Source organism: Haliotis cracherodii, unplaced genomic scaffold (genome assembly GCF_022045235.1).
Source record: "Haliotis cracherodii isolate W230 unplaced genomic scaffold, xgHalCrac1.p SCAF_7, whole genome shotgun sequence".
NCBI classification, from domain to species: Eukaryota; Metazoa; Mollusca; class Gastropoda; order Lepetellida; family Haliotidae; genus Haliotis; species Haliotis cracherodii.
The window spans coordinates 53299931-53318548 of NW_027266330.1; the positions used below are offsets into that span (position 1 = coordinate 53299931).

At 41.1% G+C, this 18618-nt stretch overlaps 1 protein-coding gene and 1 pseudogene across 1 annotated transcript; one reads left to right on the top strand and one right to left on the bottom strand.

Moving 5' to 3' along the window:
- Nucleotides 1–449: 449 nt before the first annotated feature.
- Nucleotides 450–2125, top strand: LOC139448990 (nuclear apoptosis-inducing factor 1-like). The gene is made up of 3 exons (XM_071230484.1): nucleotides 450–773; nucleotides 1826–1964; nucleotides 2056–2125. Exons 1-3 carry the CDS (start codon nucleotides 482–484, stop codon nucleotides 2123–2125), a joined length of 501 nt encoding a protein of 166 aa, XP_071086585.1. The 5' UTR covers nucleotides 450–481.
- Nucleotides 2126–2503: 378 nt separating this feature from the next.
- LOC139448991 (putative nuclease HARBI1) lies at nucleotides 2504–4180 on the bottom strand (annotated as a pseudogene).
- Nucleotides 4181–18618: the final 14438 nt, after the last annotated feature.

Below are 18618 nucleotides of genomic sequence, written 5' to 3' on the forward strand. Positions count from 1 at the left end.
CAGATATTTAAATGACAACTGTTTTTGGAATCATGTTACTTGGGGTGACGTTTCTTTTGCGGTTCAGTATATTGGTCCAACATTCTTGTCACGAAACAACACAAAAGATCTCCTGAAATGGACACTAATTAGACCCTCTTACGACTACATAAAGTAAGGTTTCACAAGAAAGATGTTTTGGAACCTGGGGCGGTATTCATAAACATTCTTAGAATTTTCTTAAGAATACTCTTAAATCGCTAAGGAAATTCTTAGCTAAGTATTACACTTGTAATCATAATGACTCTGAGCGTAACTTTTAGCTTAGAATTAAGTGAAACTCTGAGAGTAACTCTTAGGTCGGACATTGGTCGTAACCAGGGGAATCCCTGTGCTATATTTAGAATTCCGGGCACTCTTCAGTTTTAGAGGCATGATTTTGTATCGCGTGACTGTCACGTGATGTAAACACGCAGACGTGCATCTGTCAACACTTCGCGCGATGGATTCAGCACAAATGATTGCAGTGAAGCGCAAACCGAATTGGTCATCTGACCAGACCTTGCTCCTGGTCCAACTTGTTGATGAGCGGAAGGCTATCATCAAGGGCAAGTTTGGGCCAGGAGTTACGTCGCGGATGAAGAAGGAGGCATGGGGTGAGGTGGCAGCAAACATCAATGCTGCATTCCCTAATGTGATCAGATCGACAGAGGACTGCGAAAAGAGATGGTATAATATCCAGTCGAAGTCAAGGCAGGAGATATCAGCTTTCAAGAGACAGCTCAGTGGCACCGGTAAGTAATTAAAAATGACAACTAAAAACATCTTAAAAACAGTATTTACAATGTTTCTGTTACTCCGTCCGAAAAGGTATCATGTCCGAAAATCCATGATCCGATAAGCAGTTTATAAACAATGTACTCTTTGGGCCTAAATTATTTCGTATTATTTAATTTTCTTCATAAAAAATAACATTTTGATTAGAATTCATGTAAAATTTATATTTAGATAGGTAGCAGCTTAAAAACAATGCACACTGTTCAATCATGTTTAATAAATTACTTTATGTCTTCATTGAAGATTAATGTCTTCATAAAAAAGTGAAGGCAAATATGGATTCTTTAGGGGAGGTGAACTAAACTATGCCTTCAAAAATGTTTATGACATTTCATAATAATAATAATAATCATAATAATAGCAACAATAATAATAACGTTTGACAATTATAATAACATATTGTATTGACCTTTGTATTTACTGAAAAACTTAACTGACTTAAATAAACAATATTTTCCACTTGACAGTTACATCTGTTAAAATGTTCTCATTACACCATACTATCTGCATGTTATTTCTTTATGGAAGACACATATATACATGTAAAAAATAGACAAAGTAACAATCTTTGGAAAGAAAATGTTGATTTATTTCAGTTTACCATAAGCGAAAAAAGTAGAGGCATGTAGAAATTATTATATTAATTTTTTTATGAAGCTCAAACATGATACTAGAATAGACCAAACTGGAATAGTTAAAAATTACCTAAAGAAAACAGATGTAGCATTCATACTGAGAATCATTACCAAAAAGTTGAATTACTTTGCATGTGATTAGTATATGATTAATTTATGCAGTATGAAATATCTTTTTTTAATATCTGTATAGGCAGTAAACATCATACAGATTCCAAAGTAGACACAATCTATGGATAACATTTGACATGTTCACCGACTCATACAATATTATTAAGACAAATTGAGTTATGTCTTTATCTTTATCTATTGCGTCACATTAATTTATTGTATCAAGAAGTACATCAACATTAAAAATCTTGTAATTATTGCAGGAGGGGGACCTGGTCCGAGCAAGTTAAGTGTGGTGTCTGAGGCAGTTTACGATGTTCTTGGACACACAAATGTGAGCATTAGTGGAATTGAAGGGAGCTTCGATTCAACCCTATTCCAGGTCATGGATATGTCAAACAGGTAAACATTTTTTTCTTTAGTGATAAAAAACTTATGATATTTATGTTCTGGTTTATGGCTCAAACATTAATGTGAAACATTTTCTTTTCAGTTGTCAGGAAGCAGCCATCCTTGGCTTGGAATCTGAAGTTTGTGGCGCCTTGCCACATGGAGTACAATAGATTACAAAAATGATAGATATTTTTTTCATGTGGCAAAATAGTAACAAGATTATGTTTACCATTTTTTTTTAAAATGTATGTAAAACATTGTTGTGGTGGGAGGAAGATCAGATATGTTTTCTTTTTTTTCTATAATTTGGTTTAAAAGTATGAAACATCATTGACAGAATTGTTTTCCCATAGATCACGTTTGTTTTAAATGTTACAAAAGCAAAGTGAAGAATGATTAAGCTTGCATAATTTGGCATTAACAATTTTGACATGTTCATATCATATCAAGCTGACAAATAGCAAATGGCGATAAGGTGATAGATTGGTAATGAATAATAAGAATTCAGAATAAAGAATTATATTAGTTACATAACCAAACTAAATATATTATGCACACATACTTTGAAAGTGAATGTTAGCGAAGTTCTCCCTGAACAAACGACCATCTCCCATAGCCTGTGGCAAGTGGTTGGGAGGATTGTTATTATCATCATCATCATCATCATCATCACTGTTTCTGTCATCATCACCAGCACCACCTGGCAAAAGGATGTTCCTCTGTTTGCATATATTGTGTAAAATGGCACACACAATTACCACCTTGCAAACCTTCACTGGGTTGAGTCTGACCTCGCTGTGTAGGACATGGAACCTTCTTTTCAGTTGTCCTATACCCCTTTCGACCACACACCTGGTGCGTTTGTGAGCTCTAGAAACACAAATTACATCATTATTAGATTCAGATTATGTATTGGTCTTAACAAACATACATATGGTTTTTCATTCAATATTAAATTACTATAACTACATTAAAATACTATTTAAAAATGTAAATGTAATGTTTTTCATTCTGTTGTAAATATTTCATTTACAAAATTCTTACATTAGCTTGACTTCAATAAATAATTGTAAGAATATTTTAAAATATGTTTTCATTATTTTCTAAATATTTCATAAATAATAATGTCAAGATCTAGATCTAAACGAGTTTTACAATAATTATTAATACTTTTTACAGATTTTTCCACAATACAAAAATGCTATATTCAATTTTGATATTTACTTTTTCTGTTAGTATAATTTGCATGTTAGCATAAATATATACTAAAAAAAATTTCGTCCAAAAACAATCTTAACATTTAAATATTTTCAAAACAATAATTCCCGTATTGATATCAAGGGGAAGTCACTCTAATACCAAGTGCACGAGTGACATATTTGTAAACGACTAGGCCTAAATGCAACGAATTATTATAACGTGGAATCTTTTGATGTTATTGTTATAAGCAAAGACAGTAATTCATCGGTGGGGTTAACAACTTCACGTACCTGTTGTATCTAGTTTGTGGACCGGGTTGGGGTCTAAGGTAAGGTGTCAACAGCCATCTTCGACACGGATAGCCGCTGTCTCCGAGCAAATGGCAACCTTGAGGGATGAAATGTTGTTCGGACACCGCTCTCATTTAAAATTCTTGCATCGTGCGTAGATCCTGGCCACTTGGCAACGATGTCAAGTATGTTGTAGTGAGCATCAAATACTATCTGCACATTAATGCTGTGGAAATGTTTCCTACAAACGTACTCCGGCTCATCAACACTCGGGGCAATTATGCGGACATGGGTGCCGTCAATTACACCAAATACGCCAGGAAAGCCAGCAATTGCCATGAACGCTGCTTGATTACGTTGGATGTCTGATGGTAGTACAGGTAATTTGACAAACTGTCGGACAATAGCCGGTGTTGACAATGCATCAATTGTTTCACTTACAATGCGGCTTATGGATGGCTGACTTATTCCTAGATCATCTGCGTTACACAGTTGCATTTTCCCAGTTGCAAGATAACGCAGCATGACGGCTATTTTCATCTCCGGGGTGATAGCATTGTTTCTTTGTGTAGGGGAGGTAAGTCAATCCCTGATTAAATTTGTGACAAATAATATACCTGCACTGTCAAGACGAAACCGCTGGATAAGTTCCGTGTCTGAATACACACTGAAAATGTTTTTCCTTGGCCTGAAAGTTCTCAGCTGATGCGGCTGGGGTGCCCCAGCTGCCGCCATATTGGATACTTAAGAAAATTCTTAGGTACCTAAAAGCCCTCTTGAGTACTCTTAACTTTAGGAGTACTCTTAGTGCTAAAAGTTTTTATGAATATGACTTAAGAAAATTCTTAGATTTAAGAGTAACTTTTTGTATTTCTAAGAATTTTCTCAGACTTAAGACCTCTTTAGCACTCTAAGAATGTTTATGAATACCGCCCCTGGTGTCTTTTCTTTAACTTGTGAGCTCAACACAAATGGACCGATCACTCATATGTGATAGGAACTTTTGTTGGATGGTTCCTAGTATTTCGTATAGGTTACTGCACTAAATTTAATCAGTGTCTGGTATAGATTTATCTGCTATTTGCCAGGGCTTAGGAACCCAGAAATGACGTTGAAAACCGAGAAGCGATTAGCCTTATCAATCGTTGATGACAGACTATAGATTTCCGTGTTTAATAGGATGCGTCGTTCAATTCGCCAGTCGATACCAGCACATTCATCTGAAGTGCTACAGCATATTGATGACATGAGACAAGTGCCTTGTTCGGCAAAGCTAAATTAGCGCTACTACTGTCTGAACTTCCATACTCTAACGTACATTAGACTGACACCAGTCGTAGAATTTGGCTCGCTTTTTGGAAGGAGAATATTGTTGGAATGCTGACGAACAGGTTTTAATCCTGAACACGTCGATTCTGTTGTCCTGATGTGTTGTAACGCGTTGTAGAAATGCGTTGAAACGGTGAAACGGTTCAAGCTGAATACAAATACAAAGCAACCTTGAGATAGTGTCGGCATATCTCAACCGGCCTATTCAATGATACAGTCACTGTAACAAATGTTATATTTGGGATATTGGGATATTGGCATTGTGTATTGATACCGTCACTGACAGTTATTTGACATTAATGTTAGCACGGTACTAAAGAACTAATGTGTATAACATATTTAACAGTGTGTCACGGAAATAGGTGACACCAATGCACATGCTCTACGGTTATATCAAATAGACAATAATTGCCTGATCCCTATTGCCACAAATACCCTGCAGCGCTACTGCTAACACACTCCTGATTGTCCGGCCTTAACCTTTAACCGTGAGAAACCATACAATTGTCACTAACAGAGATCTTTACTGACTTTCTGTCCTGTACTGTGCTCTGCACATTCCCAGCATGTCGAATTTAACTGAAAGTGCATTTTAACAGTTAATCTATCAGTACATGATTAACGTAATCATGCAAGGGTAGGTCGTGGTCCTAGGAAGTTTACCGACACTGATTTCATCCAAAGCTCTAACACTTCATGTCTTGGCTGTGACCAGAATGTTCACGGATGTAGGCCTATCAGTGACTCTAAAACTGAAGACCTGTCAATTCCTATTTTGAACTGAATTTCAAAGTTACATGAAAATCAGTGCACAGAAGGATCTATTGCTGAGTCTCGATCTATTACGTCAGTCTGGACGAGACAATCCAGTGATTGACATCATGAGCATCGATCCACGCAATTGGGATCGATGACATGTATCAACCAAGCCATTATCTTTATACAACCAAGGTCTTTCTTCACCTTCACATGTGGAAGTAATACCATGTGGACTCCAAAAACCATTTAAAGGATGTGCTTGAATATGTGCTATCTCTGAAAAGTACGGCAAAATATTTTACCTTTGTCCACCACTATCGATCCAACAGGAAACACTCAAGGATAAACTTCATTCCCTGATGTGTGGGTGACACTAGATAGTCTGCATTCGATATTTACTGCTCGGATTGGCAAAAGGGTGGTTGGTTGTTTAACGCCGCACTCAGCAATATTCCAGCTATGCGACGGCGGTCTGTAAATAATCGACTCTTTGACACCATGAGCATCGATCCATGCAATTGGGATCGATTACATGCATCAACCAAGTCAGCGAGCCTGACCACCCGATCCCGTTAGTCGCCTTTTACGACAAGCATAGTCACCTTTTACAGAAAGCATGGGTTGCAATAAGGAAATTTGACCAAATGTTTTTTAACTTAAAATTAAGGTATATCGATGATCCGATATATTTCAAGACCCACGAAGATCTGGGGTAGAATACTGTACTAAATAATGGGCCCGTGCCCCCTTTACGGAAATAACCACCTTCTCTTAAAACAAATCTGTGTCCTTGAGGGGAATCAAACAACTCATGCAACTTTTGCTGATGGATGGCACTTCCACCAGGTTGACCACAGGTAAATACATTTTTTCAATGGCTGGCGCCTATATTGGTCAGATAGAGTTCATATGCTGATAAAGTACTGTAAAGTATACGGCTTGTATTGGCGTGGGTCCCGTGAAGATCCGGGGTAGAATAGGTCTTCAGCAACCATGCTTGCCGTAAAAATCGACTATGCTTGTCGTAAAAAGGCGTGGAACGGGATCGGGTGGTCAGGCTCGCTGACTCCGTTGATGCATGTCATGATATGCCAATTGCGTGGATCGATGCTCATATATCAATCACACGATTGTCTGGTCCAGACTCGATTATTTAGAGACCGCCGTCTAATTGCTGAGTGCGGCGTTAAACAACAAACAAACAAAATGTTATAGTTCATTGATGGTCAAATAGCTATTTCCCTGCCACTGATTTACCCAGCTGAGGTAGAATTAAAAGCAACTAGTGAAACCGCCGGTTCTGTTTCACATTTGAATGTATGCACAAACATGCAGAGTGATAAGATAACAACTCTCCACAACACTGTAAGGCAAGAGATGTGTTCAACGTTCATACAGTCAACTTTTCCCTTTATGTCGAGCAATATACCAGGAGCCCCTGCCTTTGGAGGTTTATGCTCTTTTGTCAAAAATTTCAAAGATCGCTGTACAACGTCATTTGGATGCGATGACATGCATCAACCAAGTCAGCGAATCAGACCACCCGATCCGTTCAGTCGCCCCAAACGACAAGTATGGTTGCTGAAGATCAATTCCTACCCGGCTCTTCACTGTTCGACCTCTGTGTGGATGCGGTTTCGAACAGATTAACAACGCCAATTTTGACATTTTGGATGATAAATTTCTGTGGAAATATTATTGTAATGTCCTCTTGACTAGGTGGTATTTGGTTACGCTTGTCTTCTCAGCTCCCTTGGGCGTGCTTTTCGATCTTGAATTACATTACGTTATTTGATATAGATTAATCACAGGTTATATATATATTCACTGCACAGAAAATCGACGCCTGAGCTCCCTTTAGAGAATATCTTTATTGTCTTCATATTTGGTACTATGGTGTATATACAGGCGGGGGACAATTCGTCACTTTGTGACAAATACTTGTTCGTGAACTTGAATGAAATAACTTTTATAAAAACGTACTCGCCGTTATTAGACTAGGTCCCCTGCAACCTATCCTGCTCGTGAAAGGGGAGGTTATTGCTCGGATGGTTAAACTGGGTGACCTGGTTTGTCAGTGTGCCATGGACCCTTGAAGATACGGGGTGAAATAGGTCTTCAGCAACTTGTACTTGCCATAAAAGGCGACTACGCTTGTCGTAAAACGGGATCGGGTGGTCAGACTCGCTGACTTGGTTGATGCATGTCATGGTGTCCCAACTGTGTGGATCGATGCTCATGCTATCAATCACTGGATTGTCTGGTCCAGACTCGATTATTAACAGACCGCCGGCATATAACTGGAATAGTGCTGAGTGCAGCGTTAAAAAACAAACAAACAAACAAACAAACAAACAGTGTGTCACAGTACCCCAACGGCGTGGATTGTTGCTCACGATATCAATCACTGGATAGTCTGGTCCAGACTCGATTATTTACAGACCGCCGGCATATAGCTGGAATAGTGCTGAGAGCGGCGTTAAAAAATGACGGCGTAGATTGTTGCTCATAATAAGACTGGACTGGCCAGATCAGGCTCCTGTATGTACCCACTCACATCAGTACAAGGGAGCAGGAAGCATATTGCCCTTGGTGCCCCCGGCCTTGCTTGGGCTTTTTTTATTGCTAATATTTACGTAGGAAGACACAGACACTATTCTTCAACGCATTAATCTTCGTCGCTCACAGGATCAATCCTGAAACGCATTTCGATAATGAGCAACAAGATCTGATATAAAGCCCTAACCTGGTCTTCAAGCATTAACCTACTTCTTTGGTTGCTGAAAGGGAGTTTACATAGATCAATTGTAGCCCACAGTGCCATCGGTTTCTCTTGATTGCTGTCTTTTGACAGACTTTGTAGAGAAAAGAATTGATATATTTTAGCCGTGTTCACAAAAACTAACGATACATTGGTGTTTCATTATCGTTTGAAAGTCATCTACACTACTGCCTTGGAGTTCATTCCCTACGCGTGACGGGGGCGGTCGGGTAGCCTGGTGGTTAAAGCCTTCATTCGTCACGCTGAAGACCTGGGTTCGATTCCCAACATGGGTACAATGTGTGAAGCCCATCTCTGGTGTCCCCCGCCGTGATATTGCTGGAATGTTGCTGAAGGCGGCGTAAAACCATACTCACTCAGCCCGTTAATTCCTGTCCGTCCCGTGTGCGTCGCACTCAGTAATGCTGCAGACATATGACAGCCGTATGTAAATAATCGAATCTGGACCATTAGCGAATCTATGTAGCCTCTTACGACAGGCATAGTCGCCTTTTACGCCAAACACGGGTTGCTGAAGACATATTCTACCCCGGATCTTCATGGGTCTAATGTGTGTGCGGAATGTTTGACCCCTGGCCTTGCCATACAAAAACTGTTACCTGTTGTTACCCTGCTTGGCCTTAAAGCAGTAAGTAAAGCAAGGCCAGGTCGGCTTGGAATCAGTCTTATGTGTGTGAGTAGTGTATGCAGCTGCTGCATTGTAACTAGCACTATTAAACATGCCATCACACTGACTTTTCAGACGGTGACAATTATTAACCCCGTGGGGACTCCAGGATATAAAAGGCCAACAGCAACCTATTCTGGTGGCAAGTCGCGACCAAATGGATGGGATGCTAGAATACGTCTTTAGCAATCCATGCTTGTCGTAAGAGGCGAATAACGGGATCGGGTGGTCAGGTTCGCTGACTTGGTTGATGCATGTCATCGATCCCAATTGCGTGGATCGATGCTCCCTGGATTGTCTGGTCCAGACTCGATTATTTACAGACCGTCATCATATACCGGGATATCGCTGAGTGTGGCGTTAAACAACAAACAAACAAAAGAACTGACTTCTCGGATCGTTGTTCACATTACCAATGAAGGCCCACAGCAACCTATTCTGGTGGCAAGTCGCGACCAAATGGATGGGATGCTCCGACTTGTTTGATGGCGTGTCATCTATCCTGATTTGTTTGATGGCGTGTCATCTATCCCGACTTGTTTGATGGCGTGTCATCTATCCCGACTTGTTTGATGGCGTGTCATCTATCCCGACTTGTTTGATGGCGTGTCATCTATCCCGATTTGCTTGATGGCGTGTCACCTATCCCGACTTGTTTGATGGCGTGTCATCTATCCCGACTTGTTTGATGGCGTGTCATCTATCCTGACTTGTTTGATGGCGTGTCATCTATCCTGATTTGCTTGATGGCGTGTCATCTATCCCGACTTGTTTGATGGCGTGTCATCTATCCTGATTTGCTTGATGGCGTGTCACCTATCCCGACTTGTTTGATGGCTTGTCATCTATCCCGACTTGTTTGATGGCGTGTCATCTATCCCGACTTGTTTGATGGCATGTCATCTATCCCGACTTGTTTGATGGCGTGTCATCTATCCCGACTTGTTTGATGGCGGGTCATCTATCCCGACTTGTTTGATGGCGTGTCATCTATCCCGACTTGTTTGATGGCGTGTCATCTATCCCGACTTGTTTGATGGCGTGTCATCTATCCCGACTTGTTTGATGGCGTGTCATCTATCCTGATTTGCTTGATGGCGTGTCATCTATCCTCACTTATCGGGACCCGTAAATATCCGGGGTAGAATACGTCTTTAGCAATCCATGCTTGTCGTAAGAGGCGAATAACGGGATCGGGTGGTCAGGTTCGCTGACTTGGTTGATGCATGTCATCGATCCCAATTGCGTGGATCGATGCTCCCTGGATTGTCTGGTCCAGACTCGATTATTTACAGACCGTCATCATATACTGGGATATCGCTGAGTGTGGCGTTAAACAACAAACAAACAAAAGAACTGACTTCTCGGATCGTTGTTCACATTACCAATGACTGGATTGTCTGCACCAGATATGTTAATGTAGTCCATTATATAGATGAAATATTCCCTATTTTGATTAGTCCCATATTAAAAATTATGTGAACAATTGACATGTATTTGTGACGACGACACCGATGACTCAGGATAAGCCCCCCTTTTCGCGAACATCAAGCATCCTGCTTATTTGATAGTGATGCATTAACACAGGCTCATGACATTGTGGGAATCGTACAATGCGTTCAGATATTTCTTGTGATCAGAGAAATCCTTTTGTGGCTTTTATTTTCAGAACATTTCTTCAAGAAATATGACATCTATTATAGGGATGAGAACGCACTTCCGCACCGTGTATTATTTGGGCTTATGTTGGACTACAGGGAATAAACAGTATCAAGCAACTTAAGTTCTGTCGGAAATGCTAGAAAAATGCTTTTTGCCCGTTATAAAAGGATAGAATTTTTCACAGATGTTGCTATTGAAATATCGAACAACTACCGATCGACCTCTGGTTTGAAGTATTTCGGTTACAAGGATTCCTATTGACACTTTTACAGGAGAAAGATTGGAACGAAAACAGTAGGTCCTGTGATGGCATTCTAAAACGGACGATAGAAATATGCGCACTCCGTTTTTATGATAATACTGTCGTCTTCCAAAGACATCTTATCAACACCAAAAAAATCACATGGAGAAACTTCTAGATGTGCAGCTTCTAAAATGACAAGTGCGCAGGAGGTACCCCCGATAATCGAGCTGTTTTCAGGGGAAAGTATTCCAGCCTGTCTTTGAGGTCACACGGAGGTTGAGCTCAGACAGACATGAGATGAGCAGAGGTTGAGCTCAGAGAGACATGAGATGAGCGGAGGTTGAGCTCAGACAGACATGAGATGAGCGGAGGTTGAGCTCAGAGAGACATGAGATGAACGGAGGTTGAGCTCAGACAGACATGAGATGAACGGAGGTTGAGCTCAGACAGACATGAGATGAGCGGAGGTTGAGCTCAGACAGACATGAGATGAACGGAGGTTGAGCTCAGACAGACATGAGATGAGCGGAGGTTGAGCTCAGACAGACATGAGATGAACGGAGGTTGAGCTCAGACAGACATGAGATGAACGGAGGTTGAGCTCAGACAGACATGAGATGAACGGAGGTTGAGCTCAGACAGACATGAGATGAGCGGAGGGTTCAGCTCAAACAAAAGCGAAATGAGGATATCCCGCTCAATTTCCAGATTTTTTCTGTAGTAGAAAATAATTGACAAAGACATTAAAACATGCCAACATTAAACATGTACTGATAACGATTACACATGCTCCCAGCTGCAGAATACGTGTATTGCTGGGATTATTCACATAGCAGTGAAGAGTTGGTTGGTTGGTTGGTTGGTTGGTTTGTTGTTTAACGCTGTACTCCAGCTATATGACGGTGGTCTGTAAATAATCGAGTCTGGACCAGACAACCCAGTGATTAATATCATGTGCATCGATCCACGCATTTGGGATCGATGACATGCATCAACCAAGTCAGCGAGCCTGACCACCCGATCCCTTTAGTCGCCTATTACGACAAGCATAGTCACCTTTTACGGAAAGCATGGGTTGCTGAGAACCTATTCTACCCCGGAATCTTCACAGGTCAGCAATCATACTTACTCCAGGAGTTGCATATTGTATTTTGCGTATTCTCTGGGAAATATGAATGTATAAGAGACTAAAGTCGTATTAAATATATGAAAACAAAAACCAAATAAAATGAAAGATGTAAGCAGCAATGGCGGGCTCCAAGTGACACGCACGTACAAACGTACGCAATTTTCTTTAAAACGATCTGACCTCGACCATGTTCGAATCCTCAAATGGTTCGCTTGTACCGACGTCGTCAAAAGTAAGGCACTGCTACGAAATTGACGTGTGATGGGGTATCTCAGGTTGTTCTAAACCCATGTCCAACCTCGACCATGTTCGAATCCTCAAAGGGTTTGCTTGTACCGAGGCACACAAATGTAGGCACCGCTTGCAGGACGTCGCTGCTACCAAATTGGAGTATGACAGAGTGTACAACTGTGTTCTAAACCCATATCCGACTTTGACCATGTTCGGATACTCACATGGTTTGCTTGTACCAACATATGCAAATGTAGGCACCGCTTTCTGGACATCGTCGCTACGTAGTTGGCATGTGTTGGGGTGTCCAAGGATGTTCTAAACCCATTTCCGATGTAGACTATGTTCGAATCCTCAAAGGGTTCGCTTGTACCAATGCCGTCAAAAGATAGTCACCGTTTGCAGGGCATCACCCCTACGAAAGTGCCAGAGTGTACCAGAGTGTTCTAAACCCTTTTCCGATCTGGATCATGTTCGAATCGCCAAATGGATTGCTTTTAACAACGCCGTCTAAGGTAAGGTACGGTAGCATTTGGCAATTTGGAAATGAAGAACGAAGTCAGGGAGCCTGACCACCCGATCCCGATCATTCAGTATTTGTACTCAAGTGACGGTGTTTTCCTAAAATCAAATATTACCACCAAGTGGTGGTACTTTCACCGTGCAATCCAGGACGAAAATGAGTGAGTGAGTGAGTGAATATGGTTTTACGCCGCTTTTAGCAATACTCCAGCAATATTACGGCGGGGACACGAGAAATGGGCTTCACACATTGTACCCATGTCGGGAATCGAACCCGGGTCTTCGGCGTGACGAGCGAACGCTTTAACCACTAGGCTACCCGACCGCCCCAGGACGAAAATGAGGTACATGTGGCACACAATATTCATGTAAACTTCCAATAGTTTCTGTGAAGAACCTTGCAACATATGATCTTTAAAGTTAAATTTTTATTAGAGAAAAATGATCAAAATCAAAATCCAATATAACTAAAAAAGATATCCAAAATCGGCTAACGGGGTTGATGTGTTATGTATGGAGACGATTATCAGAATGTTTGAAAGCACTTTCATGCAGTGGATTCAGAGGAGTTAGAATTTGAAGCCCCCCCAAAAACTGTGAAAACCTTGAATCCAATATGGCTGCCAAACCACGTGACCAATGACCAAGTCCAAAGAACAAAAAATGTAAAGCATCCCGAGGAGCAAACACATGAAAAGTTTGAAAGTAATCAGACATGCGGTTGAGGAGCAATAGGGCAAAATATACCTTAAAAATGACTTGTTTTTTAGTTATCTGCCCTTTGTCGCTGGACCTACGTATCTAGAACTCCACTGTATTCAGACACACACAAAATTTGAATTCAATCGAGCTACTGGTTACTTTGCTAGCTCTGGTACAAAAATCGGCGGAATAATAATAAGTAATAAACCGGCCGATTACGATAGGGCCCTAGCCTATCGGCTCGGAGCCCTAAAAAGTCGACGCCAGAGACGAATCGGCCTCGATCACCTGCCAAAACAGATATCACTGGGTGTAACAGGCGAAGTAGTGATGAACACTATGTGAATGGGACATTGAACGACAGTGTTCGCAAACATTCGGAAGCAGGACCTGTTGTACCGTCACTCACGAAAAGTATAATCTAGGGAGGGGTAACAAATGATTGATCCACCACAGTTTGAATGAAATTGTGCAATCACAGGTAATGTAAGCTCAAGGTAAACAATGGTGGGGTGAGACACTTCATTTTCAAAAGTCATCTGAAATGTCACCAAACAATTGTCAGACACACTTCAAGTTCATTGTCCACACAGTTTGCCTTCAATAGCTTGTATGACCTCCAGCTGCTTCAGTGCATGCTGTGATACGCCACCTCATCGATGACGTCAGTCTTCTGATGACGTGGACTGGAATCCGTTGCCACTCGTCTCTCAGGGCCTGCTGCAATTCTTGTCTGTTGACGGGATCCTGATAGCGTGCTCTAATCTGTCTGTCAAGATGGTCCCACAGATGTTCAATAGGATTCATATAGGGTGAGAGGACAGGCCAGGGCAAAACGTCAACGTTCTGTTGGTTAAGAAAGTCCCGAGTCAGTCTTGCAGTATGGGGCCTGGCATTGTCGTGTTGGAACAATGTCCCCTGCTGTTGGTTTTGTAAGAACGGAAGCACAACTGGCTGCAACACTTGGTCTCTGTACTGCACGGCGTTCAGGTTTCCCTGTATAATCATCAAATCAGTATTCTGATCTCGTCAAATACCGCCCCACACCATGACACTTCCCCTGCCGGATGGATGGACCAGCACAGCACAGCACTCGACGCCAATTTCTCACTTGCCAGCGTCGAACCTGCCTCGCCCATCGCAGTCTCAGGCGTCGATGTTGAGCAGTCAGTACCATTCCTCGAGGACGATACTCTCGGATTCCAGCAGCACGAAGTCTTCGTAGTACTGTACGTTGGCTAATGGGATGTCCCAACGCTGTTGCTGCCGTCGCCGTCGCCGTCGCCGTCGGTTTCGCAGGTGAATGAGCCGTATCTGACTGTCTTCCAGTGGTGTTGTCACTCGGGGTCGTCCGGTTCAAGGCCTGTCCTGTGTCCTCCCTGTCTGCCTGTACCGTTGAATCAGCCTGGCTACTGTCAATGGTGAACAACTAAATCTTCTGGCAATTTGAACCTGTGTTGCCCCCATTTCGGTCACCCCGATGGCTCTTTCTCTGTGCTCTTGTGACAGTCGTGGCATTTCTTTTGTGTGCTTTCATCACGTGTGGTTATACCCTGCAGACGAACGCATTTATACAGCTAACATGCACGTGCAATTAATGCGGGAACAAATGTGGCGCGTTCGCGTGAGGTGTTTTTTGGTACCTGTTCCTGGGCAGTCATACTCCCAATACCCACGTTCCTCTAGTTATCGCTATTTTTAGGAAAATTACAAATTGCCAACCTATACTTTCTTTTGCCGCTTAGTTTATATAAAATAGTGCTAAACATAAACACTCAAAATGAAACACATCAAGGCAATTGAAGCAAGTAGTGTCTGTGATATAAAATATTGCAGTTTTCCATTACTGCATGCTTAAAATTAAGCTACTCAAATCTTTTGCTTTTGACAAATGAAACTGACTGAAGAATTGCTGACTGACTATTTCCATGTAATATTGTTTTTAAATCATACCCATGCATATAGAAAAGGTGAATTGCATTTTCTAAACGATATCCACAAGTGCAGTCTGGTATGTCTGATACATGTCGTCTAAACTTATCAGCGTTTAGGTCACTGCAGCCGAGCCTGAGGCGACAACGGACAATTGCGCATGATCTTATGGCTTGATCTTGGCGTGTTTGAAATCCTAAGTTTTAAATCATTGTATCAGAATGATTAATTAGGGAAATATAATTCTCTTAATGAGCGAGCATTAGTTACTTTATCAAGTAGAGTGTTCCACCGATTGATCGCATCCGGAAGAAATGATTTTGCTTAGGTCTGCAAAACTGCCCAGCAATCAGTATATCCACAAATATTGCGCTGAATAAAAGAGGAAATTACATTTGAGTGTTTGTTTTTTAACGCCGCAATATTCCCGATATATGACAGCGGTCTGTAAATAATCGAGCCTGGACCGGACAATCCAATGATTGACATCATGAGCGTCGATCCATGCACTGGGGATACGATGCCATGCATTAACCAAGTCAGCGAGTCTGGCCACCCGATCCCGTTAGTCGCCTCTTACGACAAGTATAGTCGCCTCTTACGACAAGCATAGTCGCCTCTTACGGCAAGCATAGTCGCCTTTTACGGCAAGCGTGGGTTGCTGAAGATCTAATCCATCCCGGATTTTCAGTGGAAAATTAGGTTTGCTAATATCAAATTGGACACTACGAATGTTTGTCACTAGGTATATACAAATTACATGACCCAGACATAAGAGGTGATCGGGGAACATAATACTCATTATTTAATGTAAAACTTGCAAAGTATGAAATTGTTAGAAAATGCACCCATTAGTCGATCCTCAGTTTAGATGAAATATTGTATTTACATTATTGAATTTGATGTCATTTGATACTACAATGCATCCGTTATCACTGAATACAATTAGCCTCCCACAGATGGAGTTCCCCTTGACGTCCATCTTTCACGAATACAATTGGTTATCCAGAAGATATTGGCATTGGAATTAATACCATTTCCGCCCCAAAGTCAGCATATGCCATTCAGTGAGGAATTCCCTGGTTCTCCGAATGCACCGAAACTAGTAAATGTCAATCTAAGCATTGAGTGTGCCAGAAAATTGAGAACATTGTTTTCGTGTCTGGAGCAACTTGCGTGGCAATCAAGCAGTTATTTGTTACATTATCAAAAGAAGCAGTCATCAATTCACTCGCTTGATCGTGGCCGCCTGTAAAGACTAGTCCAGACAAACCAGAGATTGTTATTATGAATAACTTCTCACACCACCGGGGAGGGTCGACATGTAATCAACTGTACTTTTACATACAGACCTAGTTCTAAGAACCCAACCTTACTGCCTACATGGTTGATTGATATGTTCTTAGCATCACCAAGAAAGACTTGACCTAAAGACATGAAATTGATCTGTGTTTCGACATAAACCCCTCTTGCAAACGATACTGGAGTGAGTTAATCCCAGTTTCCTAGAAGTCCTATTGGCTGTCCAAAAAGTTCTCCACAGCTGCTATGACAACATCGTTCGAGTAAAAATGGGTTCCGGTGTCATAGAATAGGATTTCCTCCTTGCTATTTTTCTTCCCGGAAAATACGCTGTATAGCTTAATCTCCTTGAAAATCACAATATAGCATTAGTTCCCCTGTGGAATATTTGCTATGTTGTAGAGCAAACTCCCCCCACCTAAACAGCTGATCAAAGTGTTCTTTCATTGGGGGAAATGAGGTTATAAAGTCGAAATTCCCCTATATGGCTTTATATGTGGTGATTGATATTTAATATCTTGATGTAGCAAGTATCAGTAGGATTTTATTCACAGTCAGGGACGGTGACACGCCGCTTACAGTTTGCTCCTGTATACTCCCAGGTTAGTCAAGAATAAGTTTCAACTGTGCATCCACTAGTCTTAATCCAACGTGTGAAATTCAGTGTTCTGAATACTGATGAGAAAGGTCAGTAATATCTCATTCATGCATGAGACGACCTTTACGCGAGTTTGTGCAAATACTACACCTAAATAATACTCAAGGACGCTCAAAGTGGAAATTGAACGATACTTTTCTTGAGTGTTTATTGACATATTTTCTTGACAAAATGTTTTTATCTGCCTGCACGTTGACAAATGCAGAACATCAACATAGTGTACTTATGTTCCGAGGATGTCTTAGATAGTTGTGCGTAGATAGTTGCACCAGGTGCCAAGCATCTGTTAAGAGTGATTCTGACTTTATCGCACACTTAAATACGGATGAAGGGGATCACTATGTAACCGAGGAATTATATCCAGAATATTATATAAAACTTGAAAAAAAGAAAACTGTGATTAAAAGCTAAGATATATTTAGTGTTAACTTTGGAAACGTTTCCGGATGAACGGAAAATAATAAGCATCGATAAGTTCTGAGTTCTATGTGAACAAGAAACGCCTTTGAGAGGTTGAGAGAAGTACATGGCGGTCCTGGACATATGGGAATATACGATAGCTACGTGATAAATCAAAGAACATTGACGAACGAAGTGTGGTTTATTGCAGGATAAAACATTGTTCTATCATGACGTCATTTCTGGAGATTCGAACATGCGTTGGCAACTTCAGAATATCAGAATATCACAGTTACCGCAAACGCGTGCGTATGCCGTTTTACAAACATTTTTTCAGCATTAATTACTTAAAATCATTCGTTCCACATTATGGCGTCATGGCAGGCACATAATGATAGTAATTAACGTTATTTGTCGTGTGAGTAACGATTTAAACAGAGCTAATTATATATAAGTGATTTCACCGATTACGCAAAGCTTCATCAATATTGCCCTTGACGTACTTGCGTCGAGAACGATATGGGTGTTCGTATGCTGTTTCGATTCATTTGGTGTTATTTCATAATCTAAGTGGTGCCGTTACTGTGTTGATGTCCTTGGGGCAATTTAGGTAATTTGTCTCTTGACATCGAGATATGCTGGTTTCATGTAGCATGTTCATGTTGGACATGCCAAATGTTAACGTCACACGCGGACATCAAACAGTGCAGATGATTAAATTCGTAGCAAGTACTTGACATATTACACTGGAATAAAGTTTTTCAAATTAATCCAGTCTGAAATTATGTTAGTTTCAAAGCTTTATTGATCAGCTCTTCTTTAAGGTATGAGGATGGGTGATTCACTGTATGATCA